General features: G+C 34.5%; 3 protein-coding genes across 4 annotated transcripts; 2 read left to right on the forward strand and 1 right to left on the reverse strand.

Annotated features, from left to right (window-relative positions):
• The first annotated feature begins 5,106 nt into the window (after positions 1-5,106).
• On the forward strand, positions 5,107-5,628 carry LOC127262415 (F-box/kelch-repeat protein At1g57790-like). Its single transcript, XM_051291082.1, has one exon. It carries the CDS (start codon positions 5,107-5,109, stop codon positions 5,626-5,628), a length of 522 nt encoding a protein of 173 aa, XP_051147039.1.
• A 163-nt stretch (positions 5,629-5,791) lies between these two features.
• LOC127262017 (uncharacterized) lies at positions 5,792-10,959 on the reverse strand. 2 transcript variants are annotated; one of them, XM_051290488.1, is made up of 5 exons: positions 10,894-10,959; positions 10,604-10,678; positions 10,473-10,504; positions 8,316-8,387; positions 5,792-6,123 (listed from the first exon to the last, which is right to left on the reverse strand). In XM_051290488.1, the coding sequence occupies exons 2-5, from the start codon at positions 10,654-10,656 to the stop codon at positions 5,975-5,977; spliced, it is 306 nt and encodes a 101-aa protein (XP_051146445.1). In that variant the 5' UTR covers positions 10,657-10,678; positions 10,894-10,959; the 3' UTR covers positions 5,792-5,974. The 2 variants fall into 2 exon arrangements, 1 of the variants encoding a protein (XP_051146445.1); XR_007841050.1 differs by lacking the exons at positions 5,792-6,123; positions 8,316-8,387 and adding an exon at positions 8,551-8,746.
• Positions 10,960-13,211: 2,252 nt separating this feature from the next.
• On the forward strand, positions 13,212-14,808 carry LOC127262416 (uncharacterized). The gene is made up of 3 exons (XM_051291083.1): positions 13,212-13,537; positions 13,645-13,733; positions 13,829-14,808. Exons 1-3 carry the CDS (start codon positions 13,212-13,214, stop codon positions 14,806-14,808), a joined length of 1,395 nt encoding a protein of 464 aa, XP_051147040.1.
• Positions 14,809-17,645: the final 2,837 nt, after the last annotated feature.

The raw sequence follows: 17,645 nt of genomic DNA on the forward strand, positions 1-17,645 counted from the left end.
GATCTGAAATTAAACAAATGATCCAAGAGTGAGAATGTACAGAGAAACTAGCATAAATTAGCTAAGCGCAATATGTGACAAGTCAAAATTGATTCCATTGAGCATGAAAACAATGAGTACAAACACTTTGACAACCACGGGATAAAGATGTTTCATTTCTTATCGTAATCAATTCATGCTATTTTTAGAGGTTGGCAACCATTTTACAACTGTTTGGATCAAAATTAAATGATAATGCTTTGGAAAACTAGGAGCTTCAACCCGAAAGGCATCTTCCGATAATACATTCTTTATTAAAATGGTAAATATAATAGCAGACAATCACATTGTTACAGTGATCTTGAATTAAAAGTCTTATTTATTGATCATACTACTCAACTCATCTACCAGGACAACAAAATGGAAAATGCCGTATAAGACAACAGCAAAAATTGACCGACACGCGCGTAAAAGGTAACACATATTAAAGCAAATTGTTCGCTCACAAATATCAACTTTACCAACCAATTATAAATATACTAGAAGAGTACTAATTGTCTTGATCGTAACCAATCCCCTTTAAGAACAAAGATACTGAATCCGAGACCTAGAGGATAACAAGTTTTCATTCCATATAAAAGCTAAGGAAGAAAAATAGATGTTTAACTCCAATTAACTATCCTATTATTTCTTTTTAATCTTTCACTCATTGAAAAGTCCAATATGATAATGATTTTGACAAGTCCATTGGAAGACTTCAATTGGGAAATTAATTAAAGATTTCAATTAAGGACAATTGATGCTCAAATCGTAATACAAAATGATTAAACAAACTGATCAATCAGTCCTAAACCCTTATGTGGGTTTAAAATGTGGAAATCCATCAGCACCTCGCCGAATCAAACAAATTTGAACACAAATAAAACTGAGACAGACCATCAGGCAGATCCCAAAACAATTATAAAAAGGAATACAAAGCTTAGGATTTCGACAGATCCCCAAACCCTATTTGGTTCACACCATGAGGCAGTAATTCAAACCCTAACTAATTCGTTGAAGGATCAATATAATCAACCACACAAAAGAATAAAGAAACTGCAGTTACTGAATGAGTTTACAGAAGGAAGAAACCATACGCTTCGGACTTAGACAGATTCTCGTTTGTTGCAGTCATGATTAAGGCTGAGCAGTGGCGAGAGAACAGAAAAGACCGACAGTAAGAAATCCTTTCAAAAGGGCGACCCGATTACTTCTCTTCCTTATATATATATAGATATTGGGCCTTCTCGCAGAAATGCTGTAAGTTATGTATGTTATGTCAACTATATGAATAGCAGGGTAAGACAATGACTTGATAGAACTTCCAATCGCGAAACACTGTCCATATATTTTATTTGACCCTTTACGCATTAGGTATCAGGAAATAAGTACGAGGATAATAAGAAGTTTTCACTCAATTGTTATAGGCGTTAACAATAAGTATTAATATTTGGAAAAAAAGAATGATCACTTTCTTATACACGAGAAGAAAGAAACCGTAAAGGCCAAGCGTTGCCTAGGTACATAATCCGGGAGTTTTCAAGAGTTTTGAATTAAAATTAATAACCAATTCTCTAGGTTATTCAAATTCAAATCTTAAGAAATTGAATTTGATAAACTCAATTAAAATAATAATTTTCATTTTAATTTGAATAAATCCAACAGCTTATTCTGCGATCTATTTTCCCAGTTTTTGACATCAGGAAAGCTTGTCCGAGCACGTACTCCACGCGACCCGTCCCAGACTCGTCTTAACCTTGACATCCCTTGGCCTAAGAATAATTTCCGACTATACCAAAATAACCAACATTCATCCCCCATTTTGGTGTAACCCTTGAATTATTCATAAAATTAATCAAACTCATCAAACAAACGCATAAATGAAAATATCCGAACGATTGAATTTTCATATTAGTACCTAACAACACATTTATTCGAGAATCAAGGTATCACAAGGGATTGGACCTATCAACTCATAAGAATACATGCTTGTAATGTACACAAGTGTTTACAAATCCTAACATTAATCTTGACACTTTCCAGCCCTGTGTCCCTATCCTTCACAAGCACATCGACATCAAAGTTCTTAAATGTCTTGAAACGGCAAAACTACGTACTTGTATAGGCGATTTCTTTAAATCTTGCTCCTGCAATGCAATTTTTTAAAGAAATCATTGAGAGAATAATTCTCAACTTAACCTTCTTACAGGATTGAACGTTTACCTTGGGATGATTATTTAAGAAACGTTCCAATCAACTAAAGATAAGCTTTCCACATTGAATTCAACTTCTAACATCGTATTAGAAGGGAATTGGGTGTCTCGTCCTTAGATGAATTTAATGGACTTTAATCCCATCCCGACAGATGACTTGTGCACAAGTTCTCTAGCTAATCCTTTCGTCAAGTGATCAGCTAAATTTTGTTGTGAACGAACATATTCTACCGAAATCACACCATTATTAAGAAGTTCACGAATCATGCTATGTCTCACGCCTATATGTCGAGACTTTCCGTTATAGATTACACTATAAGCTTTTGCCATTGTTGCTGAACTATCGCAGCATATAGAATTGGGTGAGACCGGTTTTGGCCACAATGGAATCTCATGAACCAAGTTATGAAACCATTCATCTTCCTTTCCGGCCGCGGCCAAAGCAATAAATTCAGATTCCATTGTCGAACTAGTTATATAAGTTTGCTTCTTTGATGCCCAACAAATAGCAGCACCTCCAAGCAAAAATACCCACCCATTCGTAGATGAGTGATCCTCTATATGATTTATCCAACTAGCATCCGAGTATCCCTCAATGATCGGAGGAAACCCACTATACGACAAACAATAATTTATTGTGGATTTCAAATATTTAAACACTCTTCTAAGTGCTTACCAATGGTGTGTACTTGGCTTACTTGTAAATCGACTTAGCCTTCCAATGACATAAGCAACATCTGGTCTCGTGCTTATCATTGCGTACATCAAAGAACCTATGGCTCTTGAGTACTCGAGTTGGCACATCGATTCTTCAGTATTTGGCATAAGTTTTGCACTTTGATCAAATGGGGTATTAACTGGATTACAATTCTCGGTGTGAAACCTTTTAAGAATTTTTTCAACATAATGCGATTGCGTAATTACAATCCCGACATATTCTCTCTTGATTTTAATCCCAAGAATCACATATGCCTCCCCATATCCTTCATTGCAAACTTGGAAGACAAAAAATCTTTTGTTTCATCAACATGACTTTGATCTGTCCCAAAGATCAACAAGTCATCCACATACAAACATATTATAACACCTTCGCCGGCATTATTAAACCTATTGTAAACACACTTGTCCGATTGATTTAAAACAAAACCATTGGACAACACAATTTCATCAAACTTTTGATGCCATTGTTTTGGAGCATATTTTAAACCATATAAAGACTTAATGAGTTTATATACCTTATTTTCGTTTCCCGACTCGATGAATCCCTCCGGCTGCTTCTTGTAAAGAGGACACGTATCTAAAAGAATTTCGATCACATATGTCATCTCAACCATTATAACATCATAAACAAGAAAAAATAAGAACAGTTATACCGTTGTAAAATTAACATGAATATTTATGAACTACAAGACTAGTTGATTGGGTGGATCAAAGATTGGAAACCCTTTTTTTGCGCAAAAGCGAGTGTTTCAAGTTGATTAAAAAAAAAAAAAACCCTAAGACATATAAACATCGTTATTTCAAAAAAGAAAACTGTATTCTGAAATATAATAGGAATAAATTAGCATATATCAAAACCATTTTTAATCTACATCGAAATCAACCTTCCAATTGATGAATGCAGCTCATCCATTAATGCCATACATTTCAAACATAATTGCATAGAAGAAGATTATGATTTTGCTGAATAGAATTGTGGAAAATCAAGGTTCGCTGAAGCAGCACAAAAATTGAGTTCTATGGTGAACTCAAATTGACATCCACACCCAACCAACAAGAATTACAATCAACAAACGAAAACAACCTGCAGATGCACCAGAAATGAAACCCAAAACCCTAACCAAGAAAACAACAAAAAGAAATCGAAGGATAATCAACCTCTACGCCTAAAGCATAAACAACAATGAATCACAACAAAAAGAGCACAAGTAGCTGCACGAAGAAACTCCAATTAAAATCGCCAGAAAATTTGAAAAATCAAAACAATAAAATGAAGAAACCTTACAATCTCAGAATTTTCATCAGCTCAACATGCATGATTTCCCTTTTGAAATAAAAGTTTTGGCAACATCATATGAAATAAATAAATGGCAACTAAATCAAATTACCTGTATTATTTATTAAAAAACCATAACTTTTCAATGTTATTCTTCTAAATTATAATTATTTTAAAAAAAAAAAGTGTGGAGTGAACCCGGTGTAATACACTGGTCATTTCCAGAACTCGCTATATAAGTGGAAGGAAGCGCTAACATCACTCTAATCTGTCTTCATCGCTGAAAACGTTTCGTGTTTATTTTCCGCTGTTCAGCTCATCTCATCTCATCTCGCAATCATGTCTGGAAGGAGAAGCAATCGGTCGATGAAAGCTTATCATTTCTTCATTTCGTAAATTAATTAGTACTTGATTCAGATCAGTAACTGCACTTTACCTGTAATTGATTGTTAATTGTTTGAATTTAATTTGCTGGATTCTGTGTGCTGTTGTTGCCTTTGCACATTTGGAAGCTGAGTAGGGTTTGGATCTGCTTTGGCTTAATAGATCGATTGGTTTTTTTTTGTTTAATTATTCTTTGTTAAGGTCGATCAGAGCATCAGTTGTGTTTGAATTGTTCCAATTCAATTAATTTCAAAATTATTAATGTTCTTGATTTCTATGAAATTGATTTTGACTCATCATTTGGTGTGCAAGATCTGTAAATTCTCACTCTGGTTTGATTCTCACAAACGAAAAAAGCTGAAATTAGACCTTCGTGCAGAGCTTTTAGAAAAAATCATATCCTAGTTATGCTCTGGGGACAGAGCTCGAGCTAGCGGCGTATGTTGAAAATCACGAGACATAGCAAAGTCTCTCAAAAAGACAAAACGGCCTCCGATGAATGTGCGCATTCCAGAGAACAATGACTTGGTTCATATCTGCGACCTTTCCCGCTGCCTCTCAAATAGGATCATCTTTCCAAATCGACCTCACGGCGTAGTCCGTTACGCCAAGGACGGTTGGATGTTGTTCCACGATGACGATACCCACGCGATGAATTTCTACAATCCTCAATCGACTGAGGTTGTTGAGCTCCCAAAGATACTATCTGATGATCTGGTCGATATGGCCGCGTTCTCAGCCCCGCCAACGTCGCCAAACTGCACTGTATTCTTGCTGCTCATTACCTTCCCGGATAATTCTCCCGATGTCCTTATTTGGGGTCCGGGCGATATGGTGTGGACCATTGTCGAGTATAGCAAAATACATCGATCCATCACATCCACTTGGGTAAATGTTGTGGTTCGCAACGGGAGCTTCTACTGTATAAACATCGATGGCTATACTGGCGAGTTTGATCCGGTAAAATGCAGTTGGAGAGCTCTCCCATACGAGCCCCTTGGATGCGCTCGATGTTAGAAATTAAATTCACAAAGATCGGGAATATGAAAAACAAATCTGAACGATTTCTTTGATTAAAAGAAACAGATTGATACACTTGTTTGATAATCATACAACCATGTGCATACAATACATCCTACAAGAACAATGAATACAATCTTATAATTATAATAGACACGACTTTCAACACTAACAGAAACAATTTTAAATTTGAATTATAAATAGACATAACTAATTAGGAAATTAATAGAATAAATAATAACAAATTATAATATATAACTAATTATATAATCAATCAAATGCATAATCAGAATTACACCCAACACTCTCCCCCTTAATTCTGCTTCATATGCTCCCGATGTCGTTATTTGGCGCCCGGGCGATATGGACTGCACGAACCATCCTCATAGTATCTGTATAATTTGCAGAGAACCAATTTGGAAAACTGCAACAAATTGTTGCAGTCTTTGCAGAAATTGATAATTAAGTATTCATCCTTGTTGTCCCAAAAAACTGCAACAATTTTCGGCAGCAATTGATAAATAATACTTCTTATTGTCACAGGAAACTGCAACAAAATTAAATTTGTATAAATAGTTCGACTGCATTCTTACATTTTTCTGGTAATGGAGAGAGTATCTATCGTTCTTATTAGAATTGATCAATGATGAGCGTTAACTTTGAAAATATATATGTATTTGAGAGTAGCGAATCTTGAATTTTCATGTATTTTTTATTTGAAATAAAAAATTAATACACTTTAAATCTAAACTACTATCTAAATAAAAACAAAATAAAAAATTAAAGGAATACATCCCAATAATTTTCCGATATATGTAAAATAAGAGGAGTAATTAAAATAAATTATTTTTTATGTGTCAATATAATTGGTTTTTTCATATAAGATTATCAAATTAAGACAAATATTGAACTTGATGTTAAAAAATAAAAAATTGTTGAATAATACAGAGATAAGTCTGAAACATAAGTAGAAGATTTTTGACAATATTCAGTCTCATATTTTAATTCCAAAAAATCAAAGCCTGGCCATATTTCCTAAACCTGTCTCATTTCTTTCTTTCTTTTTGTTTTTTTAGTATCTTTGAAAAATATTCTTATTTCATTATTTAGTAAATAATTATACCATTTATTATATTTTTATTACTATAAAAATATTTCAATCAAAACCTCCCATACATAGAAACCAATGCCTAAAAATTTCGAGCACAAATTTGAGAGGAGGGAGTAAAATAGTGCATCCCATCACTATTTTCAGCTGAAATCAATCCCAAGAAAGGACACACTCCACCACATATAACACAAGAAGTAATGCCAACTTGCCAAGGATGACAGTTCGGATCGAATTCCACAAGAATAAGTAACAAGAATATTGTAGATTTGGATAGAGTAAGGGATGGATGACTATATATATATCTATATTAATGGAGATAAACTGGACTATCTTGAATTGAGAGGTAGTCGAGAAGGCAACACGAGAGATCAAGCTCACGTATCACAATCCTCTAAACAAGCTGACAATACAAGCTAAGGCAAGAATAGTTCCAGTACTATTCGAGAGGCCACGACTTGTTTCAAATAATTCGAAACAACTCGATTTGAGGATATGAAGCTGTAACCGAATCACTCAAGATTACACTTCAAAAATGCACAAGAATCGCTCTTGAAAAAAAACCAGTTTATAAAATCTCTTTGTGGAATGAATAATCTTACAATGATAATCATAGGTCCTTTTATAGAGGAACCATGGAAATTTAAAAACAAGAAAGTACACTCATATAGACCTAGCTTAGTTTTGAAAGCAGTTTTCCACTCATCTCCTTCTCTCATTCTTATCTGATGGTAACCACTTTAAGATCAATTTTTGTAAAAAGAGCAGCACCCTGAAGTTCATCAAGCATATCATCTAATCTAGGAATAGGATGTCTATACTGATGGAGCGGTCGTAGACGAACTTGCCATGGAATTTATGTCTGCCTCTTGTATGGAGCTTTGAGTTCCCGCTGATTTTGAGACATTCTCCATAGCCATCATTTCTTGAACATGGTTTTTTTGTATCACTTCCTGATCCGTGTGGGCTTCTTGGGGGGTAAGGGGAGTCAAAGTGATCTTTTTGCCCTCATGTGTGAGCGTAAAAGTATTTTCCTTCCCAAAGTAGGTGACATTGCGATCAAATTGCCAAGGCCGTCCAAGTAGTATGTGGCAAGCCTGCATTGGCACAACATCGCATACAACCTGGTCCATATAACCACGAATTCGGAAGGTTACCTCAACTTGTTGAAGCATCACATTCAAGTTTAAATGTTAGTTCAAAGTTCGGGAGTTTAAGAATTGGGGCATGAGTTAACAAATATTTCAGCTTGTCGAAGGCTTGTTGTGGTTTATTTTGATCGTCGTTGTAGAGTTCAGCAGTGGCATCCATTTGAAGTTTGGCACACTTTGTTATTGCCAATTGAAATTTACGGGCTCGGCTCCTAGTGATTGGTCCAGGAGGAATTATGATTGGGTCCGATTCCGTCATGATGGTCACATCAAGAAGCCAAGGAGTCATAAAAGCTACTCAAAATAGGGCATAAATTCAGCTGTGTATCCTGTCGATATCGATATCGTCGACTACTAATCGAAGAGATGTGTTCGACTTATAATAGAATCTATGCATTATATCGATACTAATAAGCTTAAAATACCTCCATGGATGAACCACTTTACGCGATCATCTTTGAAGCCACCAAAGTCGTCTGCAAGATCATTCAGGCTTTCTGCAACGAGTGAATTAAATGAGCGACTGCAACACCCCGGTTGGCTCAAACCAGAGCGTTACCGCCACGCCACACTGGAAGGCTCGTTCATCAACCAACGAGTCCTACGTTGTGGCGCTAAGGCTAATATAACCATTACAAAACAATTATTTAGATATTTAGAATTAAAGTGTACCGGTTTATCATTTAAATAAATAAAGTTCGAATAGAAAACATAAATTAGAAATAGTTCAAAAGGCATTAGTCTTTAAACATAATCGTTGAATTTCAAAACATTTTAGAAGGTAAAGTAGTTCTAATTCCCCCGATGAATCATATGACGTGAATGCATCATTTAGGCATAACGGAAGTATGATCACCTACAAGATCGTAAGAAAAGTGTCAACACACGGTTGAGTAAGCGCAATTAATCGAAGATAAATTAATACGGTATAATGCCACAAAATCATTTGAAGAAGATAGTCGAATAAGAGGACACGTATCACATAAGGGAAACTCACACATACGAGTCTTTTAGCGCCTTCGTTATGTCTCCTTTTCATTCTCAAATAATAGTGATGAGCACATCACGAAAAAAAAAAAAAACTCCACTAGGCCTTAATCAGGGCCGGCTCGACCCGGTTTTCCAATCTTATTACTTCGTTTGATACGTCACATAGTTTCACATAACAACCATAGGGTCCGAACCCTCAAGGAAAACTCCACAATGTGTAAATAAGGGTTCGAAATCCAAAGTACACGTAAATCAATTTATTATTAGTTTGCAAGGGGTGTCATACGGCCCACAACCCTCTAGTCTCCAATATAACATATCAAGAGGGGATTGTACGCAATCCATCCCTCCATCACGGATGACGGTCTAAAGACTTTCATCGAATGACGGGCACCTCGGAATCACCCAAAAGGGGAACCCGCCATCTCGATCACTCGACTTAGCCCATTCGAAATCTAGTTCAAGGTTAGCTAGTTATCCTAAAATACCGATATACTCTCACATGTTTGCAAGGCACAGAGGTGGAAGGCTATGCCTTATCATCCAAACAATCGACGAGTTGATCGGACTCGACGGGTAGTTTCAATTACCAATTTGACCAAATACTCAACATGCTCTTAGGCAAATTTCAAAAAGAGTGTTTTGAACTCATAATATTCCAATTGTCAACATTTAACCATGCAAAAATAGGATATTAGACCCAACAAGTTCGTTATAATCTCACTTTATTTCGCGAAATAAACATTCGAAAAATATGTCAATCGCAATAGGCATAGTCTAACTCCAAAAATCATAATATTTAAATATAATCGTAAATCTTTTTCCAAAAATTATAACTAGGTTAGGGCAAAATTAGGGTTTCAACCCTATCCCATAAATTTTACGATTTTCAATTTAAAATCCACTAATAATCTTCACATAAGCATTATAATTAACTTTCTAGAAGAAATTGTCAAAACTTAACACTTTTAGGGTAAACCCATTTGGCAATAATATTGAAAAAGATATCAATAGAGGGGTCAGGGATTAGAACATATCAATTTATCTAAGATTAATCCCACTTATTTTTTTTATTAAACATAAAATACTTAGGCCTTTATTAATTATCTTACCCTACTTGGCCCAATTTTAATTTTTTACTTATAATTTAAACTCAACTTTTTAATTTATTACACTAAAAGACCAAAATAAATTATGCTCAAAATAAAAATTTTCCGACTCTGACAAACTTCCGGCAATTATTTTATGAGTAGCTAGCTCAGTTTTCTCTCAACCAATTTTCAGGAAAGTTTTAAAGTAGGCAAAAAATTTTCATTCCACAGATAACCTAAAAGCAGAGTATTTATCACCCAAACCTGGTCCTCTTAAATTTTAGCTTCAGAAAAAAAATGTTCATAGAAAATGATATGGCCGAAAGGCAAAGCAATTAGTTTGCCTGTGCAGCAAACATGCTGATAGACTAGCAATTCAAAGCGATAATCCGAAATTAAATCCATGCCTAAATCCGCCCATGGATACATACAATGAAAACTAAACCTACACGAAGAATATGAATTAACAAAATAAAATTAGAGAAATAGCAAAGTACATACCCTTTTTATCCCATATCTGTAATGGCTTGCTCCTGAAGAATGAAAAATCATATTTTAAACTCAAGCTCGCATTAACTAAACATACAAATTAGTGGCACGCCCAAGCATATTAACATGATAAAATTGCTTACCCAAGGCTATATAAAATTGAAAGAAACCCAGATTGAAATGTATTCTTAAACATTAATCCAGAGGAGAATTCAGCACTGCAATAAAGTTGAAAAAAACAAAAAACTGGGTAACTCGTAGCATTAAAATCTGAACGTACACAAATATATCTAACTTTAATTCGCCTTTGTTCTCGAACAATGACTTTTACTCTTCGTAGGCTTCTCGACGGCAAAATACATCAAATTCTATTAATTAAACCATCACTACGCTTCCGAAATACCGAAACAAAGAGCGATCGAGAATAACTTACCTGGAAAACCCTACTAATCAAAGAGAAACGGAGAAAAACGAACTCGGGGAATCGCAGTCTCTTCAAATCACAATTTGCTAATAAAGAGACATCGAACCCTAAATTACAAATAAATCCTCTACAACTTTCGTACATTATATTTCAACCCCTAAACTTAGATTTATTGTCCCTTCGATTCAATTGACACTAGTAAAATTTATAAAATCATATACTCCATATGTCCCAAAACTATAGTCTTTTGGCACGAGATTTAAAAAATATTGATATTATATTAATAACTGATAAAAAGTAAAGATAAATGACTTTTTTGTCCTTGTGAGTATATTAGTGTAAAAAATAGTGGCAATTCTGTAATAGTAATGAAAAAGTAAAATAGTTTTACGGTGAAATGAGATTATTGTTTTGAGAATGACAAAAATGATAAATAGGACTAATGTATTACGATGGAGAGAGTAATATATAACATTATAGGAGTATTTAAAATTTTTTTATTTCTATTTATTATTAATAGATTAATATTTTTATTTATATTTAAAATTTTATATTTCGAAAAAATTGTTAATCTTAATTATAAATAAATAAATATTATTTGAAATTGTTATTTTTTTTATTTATTTGTATCATTTAAAATTTTATTTTTTATAAAATAATATTTATATTATATATATTTTATTGGTAAATATTATTTTTTGAAATATTTAAAAACCACTACAAGAAAATATCATTTTTGTAACAAAATTTTTTTGTCGCTAAATCAACTTTTTCCGTTACTAATGACATTAGAAACGGAATTAGGAATGGAATTACGTTAGCTACGTGAACTTTAGAGACGGAATTCCGTTATAAATATATTATTTTTTTGTAGTGCACATAGGGCGTGTTTGACAATTAGTTGATAGTTGTTAGCTGTTAGATGATTCAATTAGCTGATAGCTATTAGCTGATTCAATTAACTGGTTTGACTATCTAATTCGATTAGCTGTTTGTATTAAAATGTTTGGTAAAACAACTGTTTGATATTAGCTGTTTCTACGTAAAATGACAATTGAGGACATTTCTATTTTATTCTTGTTTCTAATATATTCAATTATGTTCTTTTGAGTTTGGAATGTTTAAAATTTGTTGTTATTAGTTATTGAAAATTGTAAAAGTGTTATAAAACTATTTATTTTTATTACAATTAGATTTAAAAAATAATATATTTTTATTAAAATATATAAATAGTTTTTTTTATTGAAAATGATGGAAAATATAAAATAATAAATTTTTCATGTATACATTTATTATGTTAGTTATCGATTAGTTCATTATAATTATAATTTTCAATAAATTTAATTTATTTAATTTATTTTTAGTATAAAATTTATATAATGTAATTTTAATAAAAAAATAAATTTTTAATATTTATATTTTTTATTTTATGTTGATTTTAATAAATTTATATATTTTAAAATTAAAATAATTTTTATATAAAAATTAATTATTTTAAATTTATAAAAGTAAAACTATAATATAATAAAATATTCTAATATAATTAATAAATAATCAAAATATATTTATTTGTGTAAAATGTATAATAAATTTTTAAGGGTATATAAGGAATAAAAAAATTTTTACAGAAAAAGCTATTTCAAAACGCTGAGTAAGTTAGCTTTTCAGAAATTAGCTTTTTGGGTCCAAAAAGCTATTCCAAAAAGCTAATTTACCAAACACCTAAATTAGCTTTTTGACTGGTCAAACAGCTCTAAAAACTGTTCAATAAGTTAAAAGCTCTTCAAAAAGCTATTTGTCAAACACCCTCGTAGTCTAAATTTATTTCAAAACTTGTCAAGTTATGGAAAGAGAAGAGAAGTAGGGAATTAAGAAGATTGAAGACGATGGTAATAAATTGGGTTAGGTTATAATGGACCTATTTCTTTCGTTGTTGTATTTTATTTGGTTGGTTTAGGTTTATTTTTCTTGGGCCAGTCCATTAGGTTGTCAGAGTTTGTTAGAGGTAGATTCTTTGTATATATCGTCTTCTTCCATTTTCCAGTAGTTGTATTTTCCATTTTCTTCATAGTATCAAAGCACAGGGGCATTGGGATTACTGCTCTGTGATTAAAGGATTATTATTTCTCTTTATCTGATTGGGAGTTCTCAACCTTGAATCATGTCAACTGATTCTTCCGCCTCTGATGTATAGAGCTCGAATGTAGCGGCTCTAGTGGTAACATCTATGGCACATTTGGAGTTTTCATCCATCTGATCAACCTGGTATAAGCTTGATTACTAACCAGCTCAATGATACTAACTACCTACTGTGGAGTAGGGGGATAATGCGTGCCCTGATTGCAAAAGGAAAAGAAGGTTTTATCACGGGTGAAATCTCTAAGCCAAATGATGCAACTTCAGCCATTGTTTGGAGAAAGACTGACAATATGATACTTCAATGGATCCTCAACTCTATTACATCTCAATTGACCGATGTTTTTGGGTATGTGAGCACCAATTATGAACTGTGGGAACTACTGAAAGAGAGATACGGCCAGTGCAACGGTCCCCTAATCTACCGTCTTCAAAGGGAAATCTCTGGCTTATCTCAAGGTGGACTGAGCTTGGCTACCTACTTCACAAAATTGAAGAAACTAAAGAATGAACTAAGGTGCTTGGCTCCCATGCCTGAGACCAAAAATGAGATGATGAATACATCAACAAACAAGACATCATTGATTACTTGATGGGGTTAAATGACTCTTATGATGCTGTAAGGAGTCAAATTCTGATGATGGACCCCCTCTCATCTCTCAACAAAGTGTATGGAATACTATCAAGTGTAGAAAAGCAACAAGAAATACATGGTATGCTTCATGAAACACATCCCACTATATTGAAGTTACAGATAAGAGAAAGATTAACAAAAGAAGCATAATTTGTGAGCATTGCAAAAAGACAGGTCACAACAAGGATACATGTTTCAAGCTAAATAGAACACCTGACTGGTATAAGGCCATACAAGAAAGGAGAAAGAGGGAAATGAAGGGAGCTTACACTGTCACAGACCAACAGGCTGCAATGCAAGTTGCTGATGGCAGTGGTTCTTCTGTCTCCAATCCATTGCTATCCACTGATTCCCTAGCTGAGTTAATCCATAGAGAAATTCAAAAGGCCTTTATGAAGGCCAAAACTCCACTTGATCATTTGAACATGCTTGAGGTGGAGCATGTTGGTAAGGAGTTTGTGAATCTTTATACAGATTTTGATGATAAATGCTTATGGATTCTTGACTCAGGTGCTACATGTCATGTGAGCAATAACTTATCTCTTTTTAAACACTTAAAACTCTTGAATAAGCCAGCTAAGATTCACTTACCTAATGGAACAACTCAGCTTGCAACACACACAGGGAGTATACAGCCAAATCAGTCAATTACTCTTTATGATGTTTATTATATCCCTGACTTCAAATACTGTTTGATCTCAATTCATAAGATGTGCCTGGACTCTGATCTATGTGTGAACTTTGTGGCTAATTCTTGTTCTATTCAGGACCAGACAAGTAGATGTGAGATTGGAAAGGGGAGACTAAAAGGGCATCTCTATTACTTGTGGTTAAATCCCTCACTGAAAGTTATGGCTGCTGATGAAGAAGTTTCCTGGCACTTCAGGTTAGGTCATCCATCCAATAAAGTGTTACAACAATTATCCAAACCTGTTTCTCCTAATGCGCCTTGTGATGCTTGTCATTATGCAAAGCAAAAAAAACTCTCATTCAATAAAAGTACTTCTTATGCCGACTCTTGTTTTGAGTTGATTCATGTTGACATATGGGGTCCTTATAGTCAGGCATCTTTGAATGGTAGTAGATACTTCTTAACAATTGTGGATGACCATAGCATAAGCACTTGGACTTATTTGATGAAACTGAAATCATAGGCTCCAATCATACTTTCAGTCTTCATTAAACTTGTTCAGACTCAATACAAAACCAAGGTCAAAATCATAAGGACGGATAATAGAGCAGAGTTTTTGAGCCATAACTTCCAGAATTTGATACAGGAAAATGGAATTCTACATCAGAGATCTTGTCCTTATAGGCCACAACAAAATGGAAGAGTTGAGAGAAAAAATTATCACATCTTGACAGTAATGAGGTCTCTGCTATTTCACTTGGGACTTTCTGCTATATTTTGGGGAGAAGCTCTTCTTGTAGCAACTTACATTATAAATTTGCTTCCTACTCCTGTCATTAACTGGAAATCTCCTTATGAGGTACTCCACGGATTCACTGCTAACTTGGAAAATTTAAGAGTGTTTGGATGCTTATGTTATGCATCAAACAATGATCCTTCAAAGACAAAGCTTGACAAAAGAGCTGTTAAGGGCATCTTTGTAGGATATGAACGGGGCACAAAGGGATATAAGGTGTTTGACCTAGATCCAAACAAAATACTAATTATAAAGGATGTTGTCTTCTATGAGCATATATTTCTAGGTTTCACACATCAATCATCATCGCACTCTTATGCACAACAAACTGATGTGCTTTCTAGCCCAGTGAGGTTATTTGAAGATGATCAAGTAAGAAGAATGAACTTTTCAAGTCCTGCAAATTCTACTGCTGATCCAACTATTGAAAAAGTGAGGTATGAGGTCATCTCAGAGTCTGTTGTTCCCCCTGAACCCTCACTCTCATCCAAAGATGTTGTTGGTCATGAATCCTCACTCTCATCCAAAGATGTCACTTCTGGATCTGCTAAAACAACGACTGAAGACAGTGTACCTGCTACCCTTGAGATGGAAGGGAGACAACCAAGAATCACAAGAAAGCCATGCTGGATGAAAGATTATGTGTGTGCTCATGACACACTTGAAAATGCAACAGAAGAGCCCCTCACTTTCTTAGAGGCAGCTAAGAAACAAGAATGGATTGAAGCTATGGATGAAGAAATAAAGGCATTAGAGGCGAATGAGACATGGGAATTAACCTACCTTCCTGAAGGTATGAAAGCAATAGGGAGCAAATGGGTATTCAGAATTAACATGAATAAGGATGGCTCTATAAATAGATACAAAGCAAGATTGGTGGCAAAAGGTTACTTGCAAGTGCATGGAATTGAGTATGATAATTGCTTTGCACCAGTGACTAAAAGCGTCACTGTAAGGCTTGTACTTGCCATAGCTGTCTCAAAATGATGGATTGTTCAACAAGTGGATATCAACAATGCATTTCTTCATGGTACATTGGACGAAGAATTGTATCTTAAACCTCCACTCGGCTAACACACCAAACCAGGGCAGGTCTGCAAGTTGAGGAAATCTCTCTATTGGCTCAAATAGGCTCCTCGTGTATGGTATACAACACTTACTAAGAAAGTACTCCAGTTTGGATTTGAGCAGTCCACTCATGATCATTGTTTATTCATTAAGCATGTTGGGACTGACCTACTGAATTTAATAACATATGTGGATGACATATTGTTGACAGGCTCATCTCCTAATCTCATTCAGAAAGCAAAAATATTTTTACATGAGGCCTTTACAATTAAGGACTTGGGAGAGGCACACTTCTTTCATGGCATAGAATTCAAACATCGAAAGAATGGTTTGGCCTTATCTCAGAGACAATACATATTTGACATATTGGAGGACATGAAAATGGTAGATGCAAAATCAGTGTCCACTCCTCTGCCAGCTGGATTGAAGCTATCATTGGAAGATGATGATGAACTCAAAGAGCCTTCTCAGTATAGAAGGCTTATAGGAAGACTACTTTATTTGAATTTTTCCAGACCTGATGTTGCATTTGCAACACAACAGTTGAGCCAATTCATGGACAAACCTACATCATCACACTGGAAAGCTGTTCTCCACCTACTTCGATATCTTAGAGGAACAATGAATCATGGTCTTGTGTTTGATGCAAATTCCTCACTTCAGCTAGAAGCTTATTGTGATGCATATTGGGGCACTTGCTCGGACTCTTGAAAGTCTATAACTGGGTACTGCATATTTATTGGATCCAATCCCATCTCTTGGAAAGCAAAAAAGCAGCCTACTGTAAGTATCTCCTCAACTGAAGCTGAGTATAGAAGCATGTGTACCACAACATGTGAACTCCTTTGGATCTCGAACATCCTCGGTGCCTTAAAGGTGACTGTTTCATTGTCAATTCCTCTTCATTGTGACAACTAATCAACTCTTCACATTGCAAAAAATCCTATATTTCATGAGAGAACCAAACATATTGAAATAGCATGTCACTTGGTTCGATGCCATTTTCTTAGAGGTTTCATTACATTGGTGCATGTACGAAGCAAGCTCTATATTGTTGATATATTTACAAAAGCTCTACCTGGACCATTATTCAAAAACCTTCGTACCAAGTTGTGCATGGACACGCTCGGTTCGAGGGGAGGGTGTCAAGTTATGGAAAGAGAAGAGAATCAGAGAATTAAGAAGATTGAAGATGATGGTGATAAATTGGGTTATGTTATAATGGGCCTATTTCTTTTGTTGATGTATTTTATTTGGTTGGTTTAGGTTTATTTTTCTTGGGCCAGCCCATTAGGTTGTCAGAGTTTGTTAGAGGTAGATTCTTTGTATATATCTTCTTTTTCCTCAGTTAATCAACTGTAAGATATACAGTAGTTGTATTTTCCATTTTCTTCAAAACTTGCTCCACCACGTATAAGAAATAACATTTGGATTTAGACACGGGAATTTATGTACATAGAATTAAGTAAAAATTAGGTGATGTGACGAGAGAAAAA

The sequence above is a fragment of the Andrographis paniculata genome, unplaced genomic scaffold (genome assembly GCF_009805555.1).
Source record: "Andrographis paniculata isolate CXL003 unplaced genomic scaffold, ASM980555v1 Contig65END, whole genome shotgun sequence".
In the NCBI taxonomy this organism is placed as follows: domain Eukaryota; kingdom Viridiplantae; phylum Streptophyta; class Magnoliopsida; order Lamiales; family Acanthaceae; genus Andrographis; species Andrographis paniculata.

Excerpts from the sequence above, each read along its gene's own strand:
- LOC127262415 (XM_051291082.1), top strand. The coding sequence starts at position 5,107 with ATGAATGTGCGCATTCCAGAGAACAATGACTTGGTTCATATCTGCGAC.
- LOC127262017 (XM_051290488.1), bottom strand. The coding sequence starts at position 10,656 with ATGTTTAAGAATACATTTCAATCTGGGTTTCTTTCAATTTTATATAGC. Across the intron at positions 10,505-10,603 it reads TCAATTTTATATAGCCTTGG|GAGCAAGCCATTACAGATAT; the intron begins GTAAGCAATTTT and ends TTCATTCTTCAG. Across the intron at positions 8,388-10,472 it reads ACAGATATGGGATAAAAAGG|AAAGCCTGAATGATCTTGCA; the intron begins GTATGTACTTTG and ends CACTCGTTGCAG.
- LOC127262416 (XM_051291083.1), top strand. The coding sequence starts at position 13,212 with ATGCGTGCCCTGATTGCAAAAGGAAAAGAAGGTTTTATCACGGGTGAA. Across the intron at positions 13,538-13,644 it reads AAACTAAAGAATGAACTAAG|GAGTCAAATTCTGATGATGG; the intron begins GTGCTTGGCTCC and ends TGATGCTGTAAG. Across the intron at positions 13,734-13,828 it reads AAAGCAACAAGAAATACATG|GTCACAACAAGGATACATGT; the intron begins GTATGCTTCATG and ends GCAAAAAGACAG.